At 31.9% G+C, this 24,810-nt stretch overlaps 1 protein-coding gene across 1 annotated transcript in view; it reads right to left on the bottom strand.

Moving 5' to 3' along the window:
• Positions 1-1,122: 1,122 nt before the first annotated feature.
• Positions 1,123-24,810, bottom strand: part of LOC139488619 (uncharacterized) — a 36,603-nt gene continuing 12,915 nt past the window's right edge. Inside the window, exons 8-27 of the mRNA XM_071274349.1 lie at positions 20,313-20,514; positions 19,860-19,972; positions 19,065-19,179; positions 17,810-18,013; positions 16,938-16,985; positions 16,591-16,773; positions 15,173-15,325; positions 14,403-14,606; positions 12,320-12,447; positions 10,989-11,118; positions 9,657-9,853; positions 8,811-8,904; positions 8,093-8,315; positions 7,406-7,587; positions 6,619-6,771; positions 5,795-5,940; positions 4,842-4,984; positions 3,827-3,924; positions 2,940-3,072; positions 1,123-1,512 (exon numbers count right to left, since the gene is read on the bottom strand). Of these exons, the coding sequence (XP_071130450.1) occupies positions 1,439-1,512; positions 2,940-3,072; positions 3,827-3,924; positions 4,842-4,984; positions 5,795-5,940; positions 6,619-6,771; positions 7,406-7,587; positions 8,093-8,315; positions 8,811-8,904; positions 9,657-9,853; positions 10,989-11,118; positions 12,320-12,447; positions 14,403-14,606; positions 15,173-15,325; positions 16,591-16,773; positions 16,938-16,985; positions 17,810-18,013; positions 19,065-19,179; positions 19,860-19,972; positions 20,313-20,514 (2,923 nt within the window). The 3' untranslated portion in view covers positions 1,123-1,438. The remainder of the gene's footprint in view (positions 1,513-2,939; positions 3,073-3,826; positions 3,925-4,841; positions 4,985-5,794; positions 5,941-6,618; positions 6,772-7,405; positions 7,588-8,092; positions 8,316-8,810; positions 8,905-9,656; positions 9,854-10,988; positions 11,119-12,319; positions 12,448-14,402; positions 14,607-15,172; positions 15,326-16,590; positions 16,774-16,937; positions 16,986-17,809; positions 18,014-19,064; positions 19,180-19,859; positions 19,973-20,312; positions 20,515-24,810) is intronic.

The raw sequence follows: 24,810 nt of genomic DNA on the forward strand, positions 1-24,810 counted from the left end.
AGCTGATCTGTAACAATAACATCTTCATGCCTTATATATCATGTACTGTAGTACGCCGCTAGATTAAAACTGACGTGGAAAGGTAACACATGCCCACCGAAAGCTCTTTTTTGAGAGCCCAGGTGGTCGTGTGGTCTAGCGGGACGGCTGCAGTGCAGGCGATTTGGTGTCACGATATCACAGTAGCATGGGTTCGAATCCCGGCGAGGGAAGAACCAAAAATTTGCGAAAGCAAATTTACAGATCTAACATTGTTGGGTTGATGTTTAGACGAGTTGTATATACATTATGTACACAGCCATGTATCACCATCATTGATGGTGATCCGATGGAAACATCTGTTGTAGGGTTGTCACTGACTCAGACGTACTTATGAATATAATTATTTTCTGTGACTGTATCTTACATTAATTTGTAGGATCCTTTACTATAGATAATTTAGCTGATCTGTAATAATAACATCTTCATGCCTTATATATCATGTACTGTAGTACGCCGCTAGATTAAAACTGACGTGGAAAGGTAACACATGCCCACCGAAAGCTCTTTTTTGAGAGCCCAGGTGGTCGTGTGGTCTAGCGGGACGGCTGTAGTGCAGGCGATTTGGTGTCACGATATCACAGTAGCATGGGTTCGAATCCCGGCGAGGGAAGAACCAAAAATTTGCGAAAGCAAATTTACAGATCTAACATTGTTGGGTTGATGTTTAGACGAGTTGTATATATATATATATATATATGTGGTTCTTGTTTTGTTTGTTTTAAGAAATCAAGAATTCAAATCAGAAAACATATTTTAATCTATAACAATAAAGTTGTAACAAGAACAAGAAATATATATCTATATAACACATAGATTAGAATGGAAGGAATTTCTTGATATTTTAAAATATGAATTAAGCTAAAGTGGAAAATACGTTAAGGTAAGCCATTGGTATTTTGTATTTATTTCTTGCGATACAAAGTTTTTTCTCGCATGAGCTAGTCGGGACAAAAAGAAAGAAATGAAACTCCCAACATTGTTTGGTCAACAATAAGTTATCGATATATATATATATATATATATATATGTGTGGTTCTAGTTTTGTTTGTTTTAAGAAATCAAGAATTCAAATCAGAAAACATATTTTAATCTATAACAATAAAGTTGTAACAAGAACAAGAAATATATATCTATATAACACATAGATTAGAATGGAAGGAATTTCTTGACATTTTTTATCTTAAAAAAACATTACTACGCGTTTAAACATCTTGAATTGCTAAAGTAATGTACATTTATTCAAATGTTTAAAATACAAAAAAATATTTCAATATCTATTGAGAATATGCAAATACATTATTACAACAAAAAATGCAGATGAAAGCTATTCATCGTTGTAAGTTTTTTTACATTTATTATTTAGCATATTTACACAATTGTACTATAAAAATATTGCTTAGTTTCGTCCAAAGTACATCGATAGAAGAGCGAGGAAAACTGCGAAAGTCCAGGACATTTGCATCATGTCACCTGTAAAATAAAACCAAATGATTTTACACATATTTATCAACATAACAGCTGCATGATAGAATATCTTTAAGGTATCAAATTGTAGGGATATTATTTTTTAAATCTAATTCCTCTGGTTCATGTCAATGAAAACACAAAAAACAATTAGTTTTACTGTAAAATTATATTCAAATTTGCATCGTCGATGACTAAGTTTAAAATTTACATTATCACAAATATTTCGAGATTTAAAATATTTTGTTGATTAAATATCATTAAAATAACCATGTTTTATTTTGCAATCTCTGGCGGTCATCTTCCTACATTTAGAGAACTGTTTTGAAGAAGAGTTTACACTGACTCGTCGGTTCATTTCGTACTAGTACGTCTATATAAATAGACGATAGTTTTATAATTGAAATTCAAAAAGGATATAAAACAGGACAAAGACAACTTAAACGGACTTAGGCAAAATTACGAGGTATAAATGTACTTTTAAAAATCTCCACGGAAACATAAAAGTAACCACACAACTGAAATCTTGTGCAGTATTTCTTCTTTTAAAACCAATAACGGAATGAGTCAATCGAAACACGTACCCATCAAATTGTTCATTTAAAGAAGAGAATAGAATGTACAATAAATTCTATGTTGAATCGTTTTCAGAAATCCATAGTTAACCTCGGTTTTAAAGGGGGTTTGTGTCGCTTAATCCTTTTTTTTTCGAGATGGTATTTATGGACAAGTGTGTCATTTGATCTTTTACATTTGAAAAAGGTCTTTGTCTGTAATTATTTTCAATTCAATCATTCATTTTAAAGGGAAATCTTCATCAGTCAAAGTTGACTTATTACGTCGCGTTTGAAATAGTAAATAACAGAGTAAAGAATTATAACGGGGAATTTACCAAAGAGACAACAACCCTACCAATGTTTAAAAGACAAAGCCAACAAAGGGTCTTCAACGAAGCGAGAAATTTACCACCTAGTGAGCTTAAGCTGATTCTAGACAAAAAGTTATGCGCAATTGACGTCACTTTAAACTGTCTTACATACAAATGAACCACAATTATAATAAATAATATATACAAGACTAACAAAAAGCTAGAGGTTTCTGACTTGGGACAGATACAAATAATCCGCCGGTGTAAAACATGTTTTGTGAGGTCTTGATCCTCCTCTTATACCCTAGCCTATTTAGTAAAACTACTGTGGATTCATGTATATTCGTTGGATACCGTTTTTCGTGGATTTCGTTGGTACAGATGAACTGCGAAATTAAACGTTCAACGAATGATAAATTTTCTATAGGTTTGTATATAGTCATCAGCAAAACCACGAAATTAAATATCCACGAACATGCAAGTTTCACCTAATCCACGAAAATTGGCAGCCACGAAAATAAATGAATCCACAGTATTTGATCTTTCTATTATACAAATTACTCACATCCTGAGAATGTAGTATTAGCTACACTAGACAAGGCAGCCAGCTGAGATGAATCCAAAGCACTTCTTTGATTGGTTGTAGTCGACTGAGCTTGGCTAACACTAAGGGTGTTGATTTGAGTTGTTGTAAGTCCCTGCAGTATAATAAAACATGATATATCATTTCTATGTAAAAGCAATGACAAAACTAGCTATCATTCACAAATTTAAAAGCATAGAGAGAACGCAGATAAAAATAGTAATCAAAGGAACCAGACTTAAAATTGAATACGCCAGACGCCCGTTTCGTCGTGTATAGTAAAGTTATTAATAATAGTGTATGTGATGTTTTAAAGTTTATATTGTACTGAACATCAAAAGATGAACCACTTGTTTACATCTTTTTGGCTTTCAAATATATGTATCGAATGGATTAGTTACCTCACAGAATTATTTTTTGTATATATATACAGGAATACATTTTCGAAATTTGGAAAACTTTTTAAAGGATTTTTTTCTAACAAAAACCATTGAGATTATAATAAAAACAGAAAACCTTTTTTTCAATTTACAACCGTGATAAATACAATAATAAAACAAAGCAAAATATATACCTTTTAAACCAACAGAAAAATGAGACAAAAGATGAAAAGACGTGCTGTTTTCTTAATATAGTTCACTAAAAAAACTCGTAGGTCTTAGTAAAACATGTTGTGATAGGACATGTCTGGAACATAACTCTTTATTTCCAGAACACAACGTGACAAGTTGAATAGATATTTTCATTTTTAATTGTTTTCGTCGCCAGTTTCTGTTGTAGGTATATAAATATAGATCATAGTTGTCACTGAATATTAAGCAACCACTATCCAAACAACTGTTATTTTGTTTTTCTTAAGAACTACTTACGGCAAATGTTGAAGATGGAATGTATGATACATGATTTGAGTCAATAGCATCAATTTGGCTTTCGGACAGTGTCGACATGTCAGAGCTGGTTAAACCACCTGAAAAAAATGCAAATCATTGTATTAAAGGATTAAAAAAAGATGAATCATTTGATTTTGCTATAAAATAATTAGAGTTATAATAATCTTGTTGCCTAACAAAAAGGCTGCAACATGGGCACCGACATGCAGTGAACATGAATCTTCAGATATTCATGTTTAAACACAACCAATTGACTTTTTTCATATTTAACATTATTATAATAAAATTATTTTGAATGAACACAAATTTGGACGGTCTACCGTTACAAAATATACATTTACAAGATTTTGTTTTTTGTGATTCATTCAGAAATACTTATTTTTATCCATCGGATGGGTTAAGCCTTTTTCAACTGATTTTATAGTTCGTTCATATGCTATACGGAATGGGCTTTGCTTAGACCCTACGGTGACCTATAGTAGTTCATTTCTGTGTCATTTTTGGTCTCCTGTGCAGCGTTGTCCCATTGGCATTTATACCAGATCTTCTTTTTTATATTAAGGTAGCAGGGGTGTTTAAATATGTGAAGATAGCTTTTTTTAACTCTTCTGTAAAATAATTCTTGTTCAATGTTCTTTAATTTTCATACAAAAACCGGGAATCACGGCCTTTGTTTTTTCGTTAAACATGTTAAAACAAGTTAAAATTAACAAAATCACAGCTGATATATGGATTAATAATTGATTAATATTCAATGAGAGAGTTGCTTTCTCATAGATAGTAGCAAAATATCAAATAAAAATGAAAATAAACTTAATAACACTACAATTTTTTTATGATTTCCTCTTTAAATTAAAAGATTTAGATGATTTCATTGCATGAAACTTTAAGTTGGTTAAATATTTTTAAACCAAAATAATATTCTTGCAACATTCCCGTAAATGATACACAGAAAAGAACACATGATCTACCTTTTTGATTTACATAAACTAACCTATCACAATGCCAATATTTGTAATGGTTGTTGAATCCCAAGTTGTGATATCGGATCCATATGCAGATTTTGCCAATGTAATGAAAGACGAGAGCTGACCATCTGAACAAGTGGTAACCTCGCCAACAGCGTCAGCAGCAGATCTGTATGAAACATAAATGAAACAGACATGCACATGAGGTAACATCATGTATTTAACGTATACTTTGATTTATCATGCGTGCTCGTCTTGTAATAAAGGCGGGAAAATTTTCGAAGAAAATGTCTACTCTACCGGTCTTATATATCTTATTGTGTTTGCCCCTAAACATATCTTGTACTAAAATAGTTTGACCTTTCACTCTAACGTCTCGGAATGTGGTCGTTTACACAAAAAGAAACCATCTATGTCTTCAACAAATTTTCCGACAATGCAATGTGCCCTCGACTTAAAACTAGGACTCGTGAATTTTCCCCCCGTTATTGAAGTAACGAAGAAAACACTTGTCAATTTTCCTTGATCGCATTGTAAATTACCATGAAAATCAAGTACTTTAAAAGCCATTTGAACAAAATTTGGGTTACATTTATGTTCTTTTGATTTTATCCAATGAGAAGATTGATACGATTTCTGTTATTTGATTTGACTTTGAAGAGGGGAATATAAAGAGTGAAAACAATTATACTGTTTCTATAACTTTTAAAATCAACATTAGTTAACATAGCTTAAAGAGTATTTGAAATGTATTATTCACATCTAATTTTTTATTCATTACAAAAATAACTGAAAGATGAAGCAGACTAAATAGCTGAACGCCGACTTGTATGCTCTTTTTAGAAACATTAATTTGTTCTGGAGGCGAAATACAATTATATTTTTTTTATTACAATTATAATATCATCGGCTTTGTATGAAATAATATACCGGTATCCTTCCGTGTTTTAGCACCACGCGTCTAGTCAACGATACTTACGAATAAACACTGTGACTTATGACATCGATATGACCTGTTTCTGCTCCACATGTCATATGACCTAGGGACCGCAATTCACTCGATGTTATTGTGCTAGCATCGTCTGATTTTTCCAAAGTCAACCATCTTTCAAACAATGCGTTTTTCTATAGAAAAAGATAGAAATGCTTATAAATTGTTAAATTTATTTATTTAAATAATTTCAAAATAAATCGTTCTAACATATGCTAATCGGTCATTCTTTTCCAAACCATGCACGCATTTTCTTTTAATCATTTAGATTTGATACAATTGATTATTTGAAACATAACTTTACAAGGTTTATCAAACACGCATTATAGATAATTTTCAAAGCATCTTCACAACTCTTTGAACAATACTAAGTACTTTGAGTTTTTTTCTACACTTTTTTTTTCTGTACAGATTAACGTTATAACTATCGTGTCGTTATTGTTTTGGGTTGTTGTATTATGTCGTATACAATCTTTATTCGATTATTGTATTATATGTATGTCATATGTGTTTTTCGCTTACAGTTTCAACATAAATCAGGCTTCTTGTGTTCCGTTTAAATTGATTTACAGTTTGTATTGACGGTTTTGAATAACTTACTATACATACGGCGCACACTTTGTTAATTCAAGAAGCTTTCAATCTGCATAGGGAAATTTGTTTTCGACTTTAAGGTTTCGAAGTTGAAAAAAAAACCAGATATGCTTTAAAATCTTTTGGTATAAAGTGCAGTAAGTAATGGGTATTCAAAACGCTTTTGGACTGTGTATAGACATTTGTTTCAGAATTATAAAACAAATATTTTTGTTTACCTGAGCATCTGTCCAGCCATCATATTCTCCAAGTTTACTGACGGCATCTAAATCAAGTGTCAAGGTACCTATTTCAGAAACTGTTAATCCCTGTACAATAACTCCTGCACTATAAACAGTGGTTGCAGTCCATGTTGTTGGATCTCCCCAAACCTAAAATAAAATTGAGAATGGAAATGGGCAATGTGTCAAAGAGACAACAACCCAGGAAAGTGGAAAACAGCCGAGGGGCACGGATGGGTCTTCAATACAGTGAAAAAAGATAATACATAGATATCATATATGGTATAATGCAAGGTTGCATACATGAGAAGTTTGTTTAATCTTGGAGGGTAAATGATTATGGAATTGTTTATAAAAAATACTGGTGCACAGGTCATATTTCTGTATTAAAAGTTCGTTTGTAAACCGTATATTTTCATTGTCATGTATATAAAAAGAGCAAGAGATAAAGTGGAGGCAACCCGTTTAAAATTGTTTGGAACAATTTTATAGAAAGAGTATAGAAACAAAAAAGAAAGATAGCAATGCGATGATCCAATCCGTAACTCAGAGAGGAAAGCCAACACAATGGTAAAAAAGACAGACAAATAACGAGCGTAACTATACCTGCTCAAACGAGAAAATCAATTTCGTTGAGATGATCATCGATAATCTATAAACATAACACTACACACAGTTATAGGGGTTTGTGAATGAGTAAACGAATTTTCTGAGTTATTTGGTCTAGTCTAGTCGCATCAATTAATCCTACAAAATGTTTTTAATCCTTATAACTAAAGCTTACAGTGTTACGTTTTGCAACTGTAACTAGAGCGTCTATCTGGTCAGTACTGTAATCCGTTACTGCTCCCAATATATCAATACAGTCTGTAAATTCTGTGTCATCTAAATTGTTTATTTGATCTACGGTGATTGCCGATAATCCAGACGTTCCTATGCTTGTCATGTAAGAACAGGTCAGAGATGCTGGCAAAAAAATCAAGAAATGTGAAATGAAGCGATATAACAATGGACACTATATAATACACAAAATGTTTCTCACTTCGCATTTACATTACGAAATAAAATTTCGTGCAAATTTGAGACAGTTTAGTCTGAAATGAACCGTTGTTTTAATGTTTATACGGTTATTGAAGCCTATACGTACAATTACGAACGCGATATATGTTGCAAATCAAGAAGTTTCTCACTTCGTTTTTTAACAAACCCAAATAAAATTTGCATCAATTCAAAAGATTGAAGCCTTTAATGGTTATTGACACTTCATTTATACGATTTCGAACACTAAAGACAGTAGTGCAAAAAAATCGTTGGTTTTCTATTTTTATTTCTCAATCGCCTATATTCATGTTTACTAAAGAATTAACATTAGTTCACATTTTTTCCTCCACATGCCTATCAGGTTTATTTTGCTTTTTATTGCAAAATTATAAAACACACTTTATTTTATTTTGACTGCAATAATACTTACATGTAGACCTTTTTCGTCGTCCAGCACTTGCGCCTGAGGTAGAAGAGCATGCATCTTGTACAGCCAAAAGTTTTTTCATTACTCGCTTTTTATTTGTCTTGAAAGTGGTGTCGTCTGCTGTAGATGTGTCCATTTTGAAACCTTTCATTTTCCTTTTTGTTTCCTTTTCTTCCTTGTCTTTAAATGACTTCACAACCTTATCACTCATATCACAAAGAACTGACTGTAAAAAGTCAACAGTTGATGCATTAAAAGGAAAAAGTACCCCTCTAATATCAATACATGACATAAATATCAAATTGCATAATCAAAAGAATTTCAAAGAAACAAATTAAAATCACGATTTCTATTGAATGGGAGGTCAATAAAAAAATCATATTGAATCAGTCATTTAATTTTAAATAAGACTTATTGAATCTATTAAAGTTAAATAAACAAAATAAATATTCCCGTCATGTCACTGTGATGTAATTTAAGTATTTTCAATCAACACAGTCCGTATGTATAAGTAACATAGTTTTATCTATGTCCATGTAAACCATTCTCAGACTTTCTAAGAAATAATACTCAAAAGTTACAGTTGAAATTTGAATGGTTCAATTCAATACCATTTATGATATTCACATACTATATTTTATTAGTATATGTAGACAAATTCCAAATTAATTCAATGTTCTGAATTTTCAAACCTTAATATTTTTGTAGGGACGTTATTTACCTTGTCAATAGCATCAAGTTGTGTATCTGACATTTCTGCAACGGAGGTTCCAAGAGTCATTATACTGGTTGCGTCCACTTTGGATCCGTCGTTCCTAAAAAAACGTACACTGTGCTTATAATTTACTATCAAATGGTTCTTGTTTTATGAATAAACTCATCATAGATACCAGGATTAAATTTTATATTTACGCCAGACGCGCGTCTCGTCTACAAAGGACTCATCAATGACGCTCGGATCCAAAAAAGTTAAAAAGCCAAATAAAGTACGAAGTTGAAGAGCATTGAAGACAAAAATTCCTAAAAGTTTTACCAAATACAGCTTAGGTAATCTATTCATGAGGTAGAAAAGTCTTAGTTTTTCAAAAATTTAAAAGTTTTGTTAACAGTTAATTTATAAATATAACCATATCAATGATAATTCATGTCAGCACATAAGTTCTGACTACTGGGCTTGTGATACCCTCGAGGAAAGTGAAAAACCATGATTTACGTTTTGTGGTATTTAGTTAAAAACTAATAAAAAAAAAGATAGACAAAAAACAACAAACAAACAAACAAACTGCTACTTGATGGTGTATTATATACGAATATAACACTCAACACGCTATCATTACGGGCCTAAACTCACACATTTGATTGCAGCAGTTTATCACATAAATATATTTGTTTTACAAAAATATAAGTAAAAAACATTCTAATAGTAGAATAAAATTCAAATTCCAAAACACTGAAAGAATTCAGCAAAATACATTTTTCGTAGGCTAATTGAAAAAAAATACATCAAGAAAATTTATAAAATAAATGATATAAAAATCATGGTAAATTAAGAAAGAGAAAATCTTACAAATCAAGTTTTTTCATTACAGCCGATCCTAAAGCTTTTCTTTCTACTGAGCCAAGGGAACATTTTTCAATTGTGGTTGCATATTCTTCCAAAGCGTCGGCGTCAAGTCTATCGAGTGCTGTGCTATCAATTCCACAGACCATATTTCCAGCAGTATCTAGATCGTCTTTTGTAATTTCACCAGAAGTAGTCTTTCCCTGAAAAATGTTTATGACACATGAATTTCTATATTAAGGGAGTTCGCTTCTCAGTTTAAGAATAATTAACTTTCTAAAACACTCGTTTATATTGATAGGGGATTAATAAAGGAATAAAAAGAGCAAACACAATATATAGGTCAATGTGCTTGTTTTCGAGATATTAGCCATTGACATTTTGGTGGGAAAATATTCTCTCTTGACTTTTCATAGGTTTATCATTGACAAGTTTAAGATCTCAAAAACTATTTAAAAAATAATTAAAATTTTATAAGACTTTAACAGATGGCTTATCATTATACATGTAAAAGATTTATAAAAAGAAAAATGGGGATCAATGGGCAATTTTTTTTAAGGCTATCAAATGGATAAAACCAGAGGATTCCGAAATTTTGACAAAAATCCCAAAACATGACAAGCAAACTTCCTTAAATTCCTTTCTCCTTTCAAAAGGTTTTGGTGTTAATAACTTATTCCATGTGTGAGGCAAATAGTCAATTATTTTATACATTAATAATTTTCTCGTGACGAATAACTACGTTTTAAAAAAGTGTTTTAACCAAAATATTGAAATTCAGAAACAAATACGGGATATAGAACTACATTACAGAGAACAACGGGGAAACAAAGCTTAATTGTTTGTTTGCTATTTTAACTGTTTTGGTTTGAGCTTCACTGATAAGCCTTTGTAGGCAGAATGCACATTTGGCGTACAAAATGTTAATCCTTGTATCTATGCTGAATTTATAAAGTAGATTTTGTACAGACTTTGCTCAATTGTTGAAGGTGACCTATAGTTGTTTAATTTCTGTGTCGTTTTGGACTCTTGTGGAGAGTTGTCTCATTGGCAATCATACCACATCTTCCTTTTTTTAATATTTGCTCAACATTTTATACATATAAGGTGCTGCGTTGGCAACAGATCATTTTTTTTACATAAGGAACCTTGGTATAAAAATCTCTTACTGTATTGCAATCAATGTTTAAAGTTTATTACAAAGTTACAGTTGGATACATTTGGTGTAAAGTTTAAAGTGATGATACTTTATCCACAAAGACACAATCTTAACTATTAAGATAACTGTCTCAACATGATATACTGGAAGAATATCAAATAAAGAAAAAAATAGCTTACAACTGAGTCCATAACAAACTTGAATCCATCCTTCATTTGTGTCTTTGATAGAACTTCAGTATCAGCTTGAGAGATGGTACTAACAATAGCATCCTTATTACTTGTTCCATACTTTTTCATTTCAGCATAGCTACAAATGTATTGAAAGAACTGTATTACTAATGCCACTCATCTTTTTTGATAATTACATTTTTTTTGCGCTCCCGATTATGGAAATCCAGACAAGCGCTTAGAACGCAATCATTTTTATAAACTTTTGTTTTTATTTACTTCTAACTTAATAATATTGAACAGAATTTGGGCGACAGTAAATTAGGGAAAAGTCTCTGCCCCAACTTTTTAGTCAAAATTATTATTAAGTAAAGCTATGGTGATTATGTTTTGTTTCGGTGATCGTTTGTTCATGGCAAAACAAATTTTCTTTCATGAATCAATAAACAAATAAAATATTTTCTCAGTAAAGAAGTGATTGACTGGTCCAAAACATGTGTTCTCTTCATAACTGTTATTCAAAATGTTTCTAAAACATATGTTGTCTAATTAGCGTTTAGTTGGCATATCCTCATATGAAGCGTAAATAGGATTTATGAATCGTCTCTGTCTTCATATCTGATTTTTCCCAATTTCAAAAAGGACGAAAACAACACGTCCGAGGCACTATTCTTGATTGACCATCACCAAGAATGCTCACAGTTAAAAATTTGGAAGATAATGATGTAAAAGACCAAATCATTTGAAGAGCTATATGACTAGAAAAAAGGGCCAAAAAAATTATCAAATCCGTCTTAGGTTAACTTTGCCTGTCAGAGATACTTTATAACCTAATTATTAAAAAAAGTACTTAAAACCTCCTTAAAGAAATGTAATTCGTTTCAGATTTCTATAAATGGTTTAATTGGGTTTGAATATCAGAAAATAGCTGCTGCCTGTACTTCACATTTCAAAAGAGATATCAAAGCATTTTGTAAACACACATATCAGGTAATAAGCTTAGTAGACAAACCTATCAATTCAAGTAAATGAACGTATGAGTACAAAATTAAACCACAAAAATACTAAACTAGAGGAAAATTCATAACGGAAAGTCCCTTATCAGATGACAAAATCAAAAGCTGAAACAACTGTCATATTCATATAAACTACAGACGTTATATACGTTATAGTAGCTTTAAATAGTAGTTCAGGAACTTCAAATATGTGGCTACATGTATATATTACTACATGTTATTTGCAGTGACTGTTTTCACTTTGTTCAAGGTCATGTAAACATTATTGTTGACCTCAAAATCAGTCACTGTGTATCTTGTATTGTAATGCTATATGTAGCTTACCTTAACTGTGCCAGCAAATTTGGAGCAGACTGACTCAATGTTGCACTGTCTGTGTTTGATTCTACTTCTGCTGTTGTCGAAGAATCGAAATTAGTTGCTTCTTTGAAAGCTTTTACAGCAGCATCGACCTAGTATAACAAATGAAAAGCCACTAGTCACTTTCAAGTTCCTATTTTGATGTGTTAAGATTGAAGACAAGTAGTTGATAGCAACCGCTATCCAATTATCAAGGATCGTTTTAACTATTGCATTCATACTTTGACTTATTCATATAGTGTGAATCAAGACATTTTTCATTATGCTGAATACATAAAAAAAAGTCTTCGATTATAAGAGAAACATTTATGAGGTATGTTAAAAGATATAATGTTTTATAATCAGTTGATCAGGTTTTACCAATATTGAGAGATTTTACAATCTTACCATGCTTACGTCAAGAGAAATGATGTTAAATAGATATATACTCTAAAAATTCAAGGAAAAAATGTCAAAATGCAATTATACTTTTAACATTTATTATGGATTAGAAAGCAAAAAAAGCAATAATTTATTGTAGATATGTATCATTTTGTGAAAAGCTTCACTTTGTATCCAATACATTAGATAATCGTGTCGTATATCATTTTCCATCAGTTGAAATTTGAACAGCTTAAATTTTTTTTTATAAAATGCGTGTGTTAATAAAGATCAACTAATTATTTATGTTTCTGATATATTTTTCTACCATGCAAAGACAGGAAAAAAATAAAAAGATGTTTGAAGATTTACTTTTAGAAACATAAATTGTTATTCCATTCCTGAACGTGAATGTTACTTTTTAGATCAGCGATATAGTATGCAATACATGTGTACGATGCATGCATATCACACCTAGTTAAGCTTGTGTCCAGAACCTAAAGGTTATATAAGGATCACAGTTTGTTTACATAAATGAACCAGTCTAGTCTTTACTTAAATTGTTATTTATTTATTTTAGACACAAATTGATCAATTTTAATGTTCCTTTACTGTAAACAAATTATTATTATAATCAGAGTTATTGTCGGATAAACAGATCTTTTAAGATTTTATTCATTCAATTATCAGCACTTCAAGAGTTATACGATCGCCATTACAAATGAATCCATTATTATAGCAGACAATTTTCCTGAATTGTCCTTTTTTCATTTGTTAATTTCAACTTACCCGATATAATCCATTACAAGCTTTGACTACTGGCAATGCGAATATATATTTAATTGAATAATTATTACTTATTAAATTTACTTTGTTCTCAGTACAAAACCATGTAAGTTTATACCAAATGCCATGAGAAATAACAGGAATATTGTTAATATAAATAAAACAAAAACAAAAATACAACTGAACATAAATGACAACACTAAACTCGAGGTTGACCAACATCTGGAATTTGGTGTTTCATGTTTTAAGAATAATTTCCAAACAAATTAGTATTGTATGGTTTTATGTGTAAATCAAGGTGAAAGGCAGCCCTACATTTATATCAGGGTTACAAAATATGATATTATAGATGCAATCAACATATATATGCACCGAACTTTTATCTATTTACTTGAAAGACATTACAGAACAAAACAGAATAAAATATGCGTCATTCTAATAATAGAACACACGTGTAAGAAGAAAAGCACTGTTGGTGTACATATGCATGTATAAGAAAGGTGTATGTTTTGAAAAATGCGTACAGCAAAACATAACAAACACGTCGACAATAAAAAACAATAACATCAATCTGACGCCAATTATATAGGACGTTTAATAGAGTAGACATAGGTAAAGAGAAATAACTCTTAAAATCATCAGCACGTTTGTGTCAATCATTTTCATAAATATATTCTAAGCTTCTAGGTAACATAGATGGTTTTCAATCCGTTTTAGGTAAATGCTGAAAATACATTGATGAAACTTGACCCACAAATGTGTAACTGATTAAAAAATGTATCTCCCTGAACCGAGGTCTATCCCTTTAGGTAAATCAAAATTACTAAACACTCTGCAATTGAAGTTAATATGATTTTCTTGCTCGTGTGAGATAATTTCATCGTTACTATGAAGCATTTACCTGTTCCTTTTCGATACACTGTGACTTTGTAATAGCGTTCATTTTATCGACGCATTCACCATCTCTAGAAATATTTTTGATATCGGCTACGGTTAATCCACATGCAATCTTCTCCATGTTGGCCAGACGTTGTAGTGTGAAGTTGGTATCGGCTCCTCCAAGGTCGCCAATGGAATCTTTCACTTTTTTAACTAAGATTTTAGCCTAAATTAACAGATAAAATAAATATTGTAACAATATTGCTTCAAAATATATACAATAGCATATAAGATATGGCACATCTTTAATACTGAAAATTGTTTTAAAATTAATAACATCGAAAATAGGTTAGGTTAGATTAGGTTAGGGTAAACATTAATGACTTGATAATCCATCTAATAAAACGTGTTTCTCGTAATACCTTATACTGTTTTAGCAATGAGCAAGCACGAAGTTCGTGACAAAGACGAAACCTGCCCAGATTTACGTAAAAAACATGTACATAATTTCAAGAAACTAAAAACAATTGTATTACCACTCCACTTCACAAATCGAGATACTATAATTTGTCAATTATTTTTGTTCTCGATAACCCTAAAATTTCTTAACTCATTTAACATGTTTAAGAAAAACAAAGAGTGAATGCAATTCAATTTTTACTTTTGTCGATGTGAATATCTAATCTTTGCAAATGAAAGCAATTTTGCATAAAAACCAAGTCGAGGGGTAGCGAGATGTGTTGCTTTAGAAAACAAAGATCTTGTAAATATTAGTTTCTTGAGTTAACACACCCGTTTTGTATCCACTTCAATGGTAACTTCAGATGACTCTCCAGTAATATCAGGTAGATCTGAGAGATCTGCATTCTTCAGAAGTTCTGTTGGAACGTCATCGCCAAGACCACTTTCAATTGCAGCTTTTACACCTGTTGCACTAGCTGCAGCCTACAAATTATGAAGTACAAGAACAATAGAATACTTTCATATGTATTCTGTCATATCGTCAAACATAAACACTACTGAGGGGGATATATAAGTTTTCCATTAGAAACACAACATAAGTCCTTTGCAAAATACGATGTGTCGACAAAAAATATTCCAAAGTAACAAAAATGCAGATAAGTGAGAGCCATGAATGAACTAATAAGATGTCTGAAGGATAAGAAAGCACAGTGATTAACTTGTTTTCTTTTTTTAATTCTAACAACATAATAAAATGACAACTAAAGATACAAAAGGATTTACTGTACATATGTTTAACATCCCAAGATACAACGCTAGTAATTAATTTATAGTCATAAACGGTCATTTTGATCTTTACATAGGCTGAAAAGTGTGAACAATGAATTATTCAGTCGTGTTAATTCGTTAAGTCAGTTCAGTATTTTCTTGACAATTTCCACTATCCGGAACTTTTCAGATAATTCAGTGAGAGGTAGATGTGAACAAGTAAAGGATCTCTACTGAGCAGTCCATTTACAAGACTAACTGAACTCAATTGACTGCAAGTGAAAAGTATGAAAGTACATAGAATGAAATTCAAAACAGTGTGGCTGTGGCCATTGATTGACACATTAAATTCATTCATTGACTGGGACAATTTACGTGAACGTTTGTCTGTAACGACCACTTCTCACTATGTACTTTTTAAAGACACTTAAACTATGGGGTCACCAAAGGTTCTCAACACCTTAATAAAGTAATTCGAAAAATTAATCAGAAATAACACGATGTTTTGATTTATATCAATTATATAAATCAAAACATAAAGGTTATTCCTGATTAATTTTTCGAATTATTTTATAATTAAAGGCGTTAAGAAACCTTTGGTGACCCAACAGTTTAAATGTCTATCGTAGGTACGTCGTGAACAGTGGTCGTTACAGACAAACGTTCACGTAAATTGTCCCAGTCAATGGATGAATTTAATGTGTCAATCAATGGCCACAGCCACACTGTTTTGAATTTCATTCTAATTTATCGCACTGGATAGTCTTAAAACGGACTATAAAACCGAATTAACCGAATAATTCATGTTATCCTTCACGGACTAATGATAACAATAGCATTATCTTAAATATATGTAGCAGTCCAAGGGATAACTATAAAAGTTAAGATGTTACCTTTAACTTTTTTTATTTAGATATACGATACTTTTTCTTGTTAACTAATAATATTTCTCCCCTTAGATATAGCATTAAAAAACTTACTTTTTCCATTAGAGCCGCAATCATAGATTTTGGTGGACTCACGTCGCTTTTCATAATATTATCAGCAAACATTTCAATGATACTGTCGGAAAATGAGGCATCGGGTATCTTCTTTAAATCAGTAGCAACCATGGCAACGACACTAGTTCCAAGCTTCTCAAGGTCAGCACTAGTAAAATCCCCCTTAGAAATAAGATATGATTTCTGATAAATATATACACGATTACATACAACGCAAATGTGAATACATTGTATTTTATCTCCAAGCTATATCATGGAAAATTCAACTTACTGTTATTTGATAATGAACAGAATAGTTTTGGTTTATAATACACGAGTTTACTTACATTGGTTTTTCCTAAAGCTGTCTTTGCAGATTCCAGCAATTTTTTACCCTAAAATATAAAAAGGGGAAACATTTGTGAGCTTTTATTAAAATAATATACAAACTTCTAATATTTATCATGGGAGACACTAGGAAAGCAGCATCTGCTTATCTTTCTATAACCTTAGATTGCCCCCGTTTTTGTACTGTTAGCGTCGCTCAACCTTTGTGTAGCAAAATTGTTTGTTTTTCGTCATATATAGTTTTTTGCCATAGCGATGTTATTATATATTGACTTTTGAGTTTTAAATGTCAATTAGGGATCTTATTGATAATTCTTCGTCATGATACACAAAAAGTCATGTTTCACGTAAAACAATTCAAGGGATATATTGATAAAAAGAACGCTATTGAGACCCGGTTATGAAACAAATAGTAAGTGAACACAGTTCCATACTTTCTTTAAAAAATGAGGATTTATAATATCTTATATTTCATTTTCTTTAAAGACCATAATATGATTTCTTTACAGCATTAAATATCTACCTAATTTTTCTATATATATATAATCAGATCAAAAGAGGCAGACCTAACCAAGGAGACTTCATTAAGCACATATTTAAGTCCAACTAAAACAAAGAAACCCATAGCCAAATAAAACAAAACACGAAAAGTAAAGAAACGTAACCGTCTACTAACCACAATACAGACAATATAAGAAACGTAACCGTCTACTAACCACAATGCAGACAATTTAAGATTGAGCAAAATTAACCCTACCAAAAATGAAGGTGTTCTATGGAACATGCAGATTTTGAGACACTTGTGGCACTTGTATATAAACTTTCAAACATATCTTTAAACACGCAATGCAATATCAAATTTGTAACTCACCATTGACTTTGATGTAACCGTAACATTCTTCATTTTACCACCTGAGATTGCACTTTCCATGGCAGCAGAGGGGATATTATCAAAGGATTGCATGGGTAAAAATTGAATCAGAGGTCCAATGCAGTCGATGGTAGCATCGTCGTATGTTGAAGGGTCAGCTAAGCTTGGTACACGTTTTAAAACAACATCTGCTAGTTTTGCAAGCTGAAAGTAAAAAGTTTCGAACTCAAAGATGGCAGTGGTGTTGTAACAATTTTGTTGTTTAATTGTTCACAAAAATTAAGAAAAACATTTTACCATGTTGTAAAATCACCAACCTAAGGTAATTCAAAAGCGTGTATTCCTAATGAAATTGTATCCCGCTTAGCTTTTAAAGGGACACTAGCTACGAGATATATAAATAATCTAATATATAATGTTTTTGAAAAAAAATTAATTAGTGAAATAATAATTCGATTTTAGCAGCCACTAAGGTTCAATTTTGTCAAAAGAAGCTGAAAAAAAAATTGATTGTGAATAATTCGACCTCGTTGAATGCGTATTCCTGTGAACTTCAATTTAACCCCTTAGCTTGAGATGGATACATGTGTAACACGTGAATTGTATGTGTAAAGTTATTCAAAGAAAAAGAATGTTAACATTGGAAGTGAAACAAAGGTGAATCATTTGATTCACTGGTTCGATCCACAAAAATCATTCTTATACAGGTAAAAACGATGATAAACATGTCTTTTTCATCTATAATATGAAACTAAATAGACCTAGAATAATCCAACAGCACGAGTTTGCTTAATCTATTTATATCTATATTTATTTTTACATCGCTTATATGGTCATCGGATGACTTAAGAAGTCAACTCGATAATTAATTAGATGGCGCCAAGACTAAAATACACACGAAACGAAGCACTGTATTTTCATGCCTGTGCCTTGTTAATTGTTTATTTTAGACTTTTGATAGTTTGGATAAATGTTTTACATTGTTATAAATCAAATATGAGAATTTGATTAAAATCGGTGAAGGTGAATTTGACAGCTAGTGCCCCTTTAAAACTTTTAACTTATAATGATGATAAGGATTCGTAGTTTTAATACATATACCAGCTTTATCAAAATCCCATATTCAAGGAAATTTTAAAGCATTACACATACTACATGTATTACTACCATAAAGTGTTAATTGTAATGCTATCACGCTCAGCTTTGACAATTTCAGCATATAAGTATTACAAGGATGATTCGTTTTAATACATACATCAGCACTGTCAAAGTCATCAGCTTTATCACATATTTCACAAACAGCGTTTTCAAGTTCGGTAGTGTCAAGCTCTGCTAGTAAACTTCTATTGTAAACCATCATCTTGAAAGAACTGTAAAATAACTGAATCTTATAAATTGACATACATTGACATACATTGACATACATTGACATACATTGACATACAATGACATACATTGACATACATTGACATACATTGACATACATTGACATACATTGACGTACATTGACGTACATTGACATACATTGACATACATTGACGTACATTGACATACATTGACATACATTGACATGCATTGACATACATTGACATACATTGCAGGTATTTTTTAATAATTGTACAAAATTTGATTATCATGGGACTATTCAATTCTGTTTGACACTTGAGGTAAATGGTGTTCAAATATAATTCTGTATTGAAATTTACATTGTCATTTTCAAAGTAAAAATCGTTACTAATTTCTGAAATCAGATTGATTCTAAGGCCAATGTAAGCATTAAATGTAATTGTTTCCTTTATAGTTTTTGAACAGAACCCAACAAATTTAAGACACGATCTTTTCCCACATTTATAGTCAGTCAACCTGATGCTGGTAGAAATGGCTTTTCTTTTTTTAAGTTATACCTACATGTACGTTTTTCGACGATTTAAAAAGAAAAATGCTGTTGTCTCACTTAGTTGTGTTGAGCTATTGTTAAACTTGAAGATGTGTTTATATTGTAACTAGAAATCCTTATCGATGACTAAACAGAATATTACAATATATTTACTTGACAATCTGGTCTTTTGTTAAGTCTTTCGGATCAACAGTTTCTAAAACTTCTTTCATGAATTGTATGCCTTCCTTTGTATCAGTTTTGCTGTAGTCAACTTTAGACAACATCTACAAAAAATATCAAAAACCTCATAAATTGTGTACAACATTTTTAATTTGTGTTGTTCTTGTTGTTTTAGATGTGTAAAAAATCTATTATCATTCCAGAAATGCAAATTCAAGCCATCCTATATCATTTATCATTTGAATATTGCCAAGTTAACATTATATTGAAACTTTAAACCTAAATGTATGTTCATAACTTTCTAAAAGGTGTGCCAAATTAAGGCTTTGACCTATAGCAATTGTTTCAAATAGACACATTTTTGCGTTTAATGATTATACACTTTGAGTCTAGTCTACAATAGTTGACACTCTTGCCTTGATAATCTATGATAAAGGTATTTACCTCTGATTTATCCATAAGGTCACCCATTATGGCGGGATCAGCTCCACAGAAAGATAAAAGATCTGCTAGTTTGTCCTTTTCGTCAGAAGATACTGGAGTTCCTTTTCTTTTATCGTCTAACATTTTTGAAGTTGTAATGTTTGCAAGAATGTTGATTTCACGTTTGTCAAGTTTGTGACAGTGTTGGGCTAAGCTATCGATGCTACAAAAGATAAATATATTTTGAATTGATTGGATTGATCAATTTATTTGTGTTTAATGCCACTTTTTTTAGCACTATTGTGGTATTTCTGCACGATCCGTTTAATTGGTGAAGGGAACTGGAGTAACCGGAGAAAACCACATATCTTCAGTTTGGAAACTGACAATAGAAGTGAATAAAGATACATGTAGGAGTCGAGCGAATATGCCACGTGTAGAATTTTAACTCATAATCTCGATGTTTACGTGAAACTTATGGATTGTTTTACTATTAACAAAAAGCGTGAGGTACTCAAAACACTCTTTTTTTTTACCGATTTTTTTCATATCTGAAGTAAAATTTCAGTCACCATAGAAAAAAATAAAGAGGTTAAAGCCTAAAAGTCACAGAAATTTGATGACTACCTAATGATTTACATGATAGATATCTTTTTATTATTGTAATAGAATTAATTGCATAACAGTGTGGTCGACAGTAAAACGTTTGTAGGTTGTAACTTGTTTGTCAACGGCTATGATTTTATGCTCACCCAGTCTGTCAGAGGCCTTCTAGTGGGGATTGAAATATTCACTTGTTACACATTCCGATACATAAAACGAAACTTTCTTTTTACAAAGCTTGAAAGGAATTTGTTTTAAATGTTTATTATAATCATCACATACAACCGTGTCATTTATAAGAATAATAATGTTCAGAGATGATATTATTTAAAAATAATAAAAAAAAAATAGGTTTATCCGTTGTAAAAAAACTATTAAGTTGATGGGGTTAATTCACAAAATATCTCATTGATTAAGAGCACAACTACTTCTACGGTGTGATCATTTAAGAATGGCCTACTATTTATTCAATGCGTATACATGTGGGTTTTGTTTGTGAAGAGTTCTGGATAATTAAAAAATCATTTGATTTCTTTGTTTAATACCATAAAACGATTCATTCTTTCAGATATTTGTCACTTTGCCTTATCTTCAAGTCCAACACAATTTCTCACGTTTTTTACAAAACTTATATTCTTGTGATGTATTCTTTTGTTGAAAAACAAATGTATAGATATAGATAGATATAGGAAGATGTGGTATGAGTGCCAATGAGACAACTCTCCTCCCAAGTAATAATTCATAAAAGTAAACCATTATAGGTCAAGGTACGACCTGCAACACGGAGCCTTGGCTCACACCGAACAGCAAGTTATAGAGGGCCCCAAAACTACTAGTGTAAACCATTCAAACGGGAAAACCAACGAGAAACGAAAAACACATATGAACTACATAAACAGACGACATCATGCATTGTAACTTTTAAAGCCAATTAAGTAAAAAAAATAATCTGAAAGAACGTGCGATATCATATTAGGAAAATTGATGGTCAAACCATAACAAAAAATCAAGTAAAGAATTTTAAGTATTCAACCTTTATAGCTTGCTGTTCGGTGTGAGCCAAGACTCCGTGTTGAAGGCCATTTTTATTTATTTTCAAATTACAAAGGTTATTCCTGATTAGTATTTTTAATTATTTTATTTAGGCGTTTAGAACCTTTGGTGACCTCACAGTTTAAATTTCTATGATAAGTACGTCGTGAGCAGTGGGCATTACAGACGAACGTTCACCTAATTTCCCCAGTCAATGAATGGCCATAGCTACACTGTTATGAATTTCATTCTAATTCAAAGTGTCTGCGTGTGGTTAGTATAAGTTTACTACTTGTTTTTTTTTTTTATTTTTATAATTTTCATAATTAGTGATACGAATTTTAGATATTCAACCCCAATTATATTATGACAAGACGAAAAATAAAAACCGTTAGCCACAATGACCAGAGAAGAAGTTAAAAAGAAAAGTAATGTCCATCGAACCATTAAAAAAAACCACACACACACTAAAGCAAACACTAGATTTTCCAGAGAAGTAAGCCGTTCTTGCTCTAGTAGCGATAAACGTCATCCTAATTGTTGTAACATCCGGAGTTGAGTTATGTCATGCAATACCCAATACAAGGATATGACGCATTTAACCCCAAGTCATTGCTTAATGTACAAGTCATTTGTAAATCTGATTCCTTGACCGATTGTATAAATTAGAAAGAAAACTAAACCTATTTATGCAGATCATTCCCACCAAAACCCCAAATTAAAAAAAACAAGAATGTGTCCATAGTACACGAATGCCCCACTCGTACTATCAAATTCTAAGTTCAGTGGACCGTGAAATTGGGGTCAAAACTTTAATTTGGAATTAAAATTAGAAAGATCATATCATAGGGAACATGTGTACTAAGTTTCAAGTTGATGTAACTTTAACTTCATCAAAAACTACCTTGACCAAAAACTTTAACCTGAACTTCGCACTATCATTTTCTATGTTCAGTGGACCATGAAATTAGGGTCAAAACTATAATTTGGCATTAAAATTAGAAAGATCATATCATGGGGAACAAGTGTACTAAGTTTCAAGTTGATTGGAATTCAACTTCTTCAAAAACTACCTTGACCAAAAACTTTAACCTGAAGCGGACGGACGGACGGACGGACGGACGAACGGACAGACGAACAGAGGCACAGACCATAAAACATAATGCCCCTCTACTATCGTAGGTGGGGCATAAACATTCTCTTATTCTAATGCGGAGAATTATTTATTTAGGCATTAACTTCTACGTGTATATAAATTGATAGGTATTTGATATTTCAATTAATACATTTTGTATAGAATAAAATTGAGAATGGAAAGGGTGAATGTGTCAAAGGAACAACAACTCGACCATAGAGAAGACAACAGCCTAAGGCCACCAATGGGTCTACAATGACAAAGAAGTCCATTTAATTGAAAGTGTAATTATATTGCGATAAAATACTTCAATTCAATAAACCTGCTTAAACATTATGTCATCGTGAAATAATGGAAGTGCTTAGTTAATTCTTCTTATAATTCATTAGCATATTAACGTCTATTTATACAATTATGATTTTTTAAACTATTTATGGTGTTTATCAATATTGTTATACTAACTTATCAACCATTGTATAAGAGGAATCAGATCGTAACAAAACAGGCAACAACATATAACGTTGTTAATGAAAATGTGTAGAGATCTTCACCTATTATTATAGTGAGACAGAACTTTTAAAAATAATATTAAAAAACGTACATGTATCTAGTTTTACAATGAGAGGGAACACGTAAAGCCTTGACTCTCCAACATTTGTATATACTAAGTACTATACAGTAGTTTTTAAAGATATATCAAAATAAGTAACGAACTGAACTTCGAGGAAAATTCAAAAGGAAAGCCCCTAATCAAATGACAAAATCAAATGCTGAAACACATCAAACGAATTGATAACAACTGACATATTCCTGACTTGGTACAGGCATTTTCTCATGTAAAAAATGGTATTAAACCTGGTTTTAGAGGTAGCTAAACCTCTCACTAGTACAACGTTGTGTGAACAGACATAATAGTTCAAAATGTCAAAAATAGGGATACAGCAGTCAACATTGTGTTATAATTTTAATCACTTTATATATATATAATCTCAATACATGTAACTGTAAAGCCTCGGTCACACCTTACCGGATAGCTCGAACGGACGCCTAACGGATAAAAAAAAAGTTATCCGTTGACACAATTTTTATCCGTTGGGAGTCTGTTGGTGTACTAACGGACATGTAACGAATGCCTAACGGACACACAACGGACATTAAACGTACGTGAAACGGATACGTACCGGACAGAACGGACGTCGAACGTACATCCAACGGACGAGTACCGGATAAAACGGACACCTAACGGAAGCGTAACGGATAAAACGGATGAACAAAATAATCTGAAAAATAAAGGCAATAAACCCTCTAAAAATTAAAGGCAATAACCCATGAGAAATTTCAGTTGGCATTTGTCCGTTTTACATCCGGTAGGCATCCGTTTTATCCGTTATCCTTCCGTTAATGTCCGTTTTACATCCGTTTTATCCGTTAGGCGTCCGTTAGGCGTCCGGTAGACGTCCGTTGGTGAATTGGTCTACCGGATCTCCAACGGATGCATAACGGACACGTAACGGATACAAAACGGACGAGTACCGTACAAAACGGACGACTAACGGACGACTAACGGACGTTCAACGGACATTTTATCCGTTGGACGTCCGTTCAAAGTTTTGAACATGCTCAAAATTTTCCACCGGACAGAACGGACGTCAACGGATAAAACGGACGCTTAACGGACGCCTAACGGATATGGACGGACGCCTAACGGATAAGAACGGACGTCTAACGGACATGAACGGATTGAAAAAA

Source organism: Mytilus edulis, chromosome 9 (genome assembly GCF_963676685.1).
Source record: "Mytilus edulis chromosome 9, xbMytEdul2.2, whole genome shotgun sequence".
NCBI lineage: Eukaryota > Metazoa > Mollusca > Bivalvia > Mytilida > Mytilidae > Mytilus > Mytilus edulis.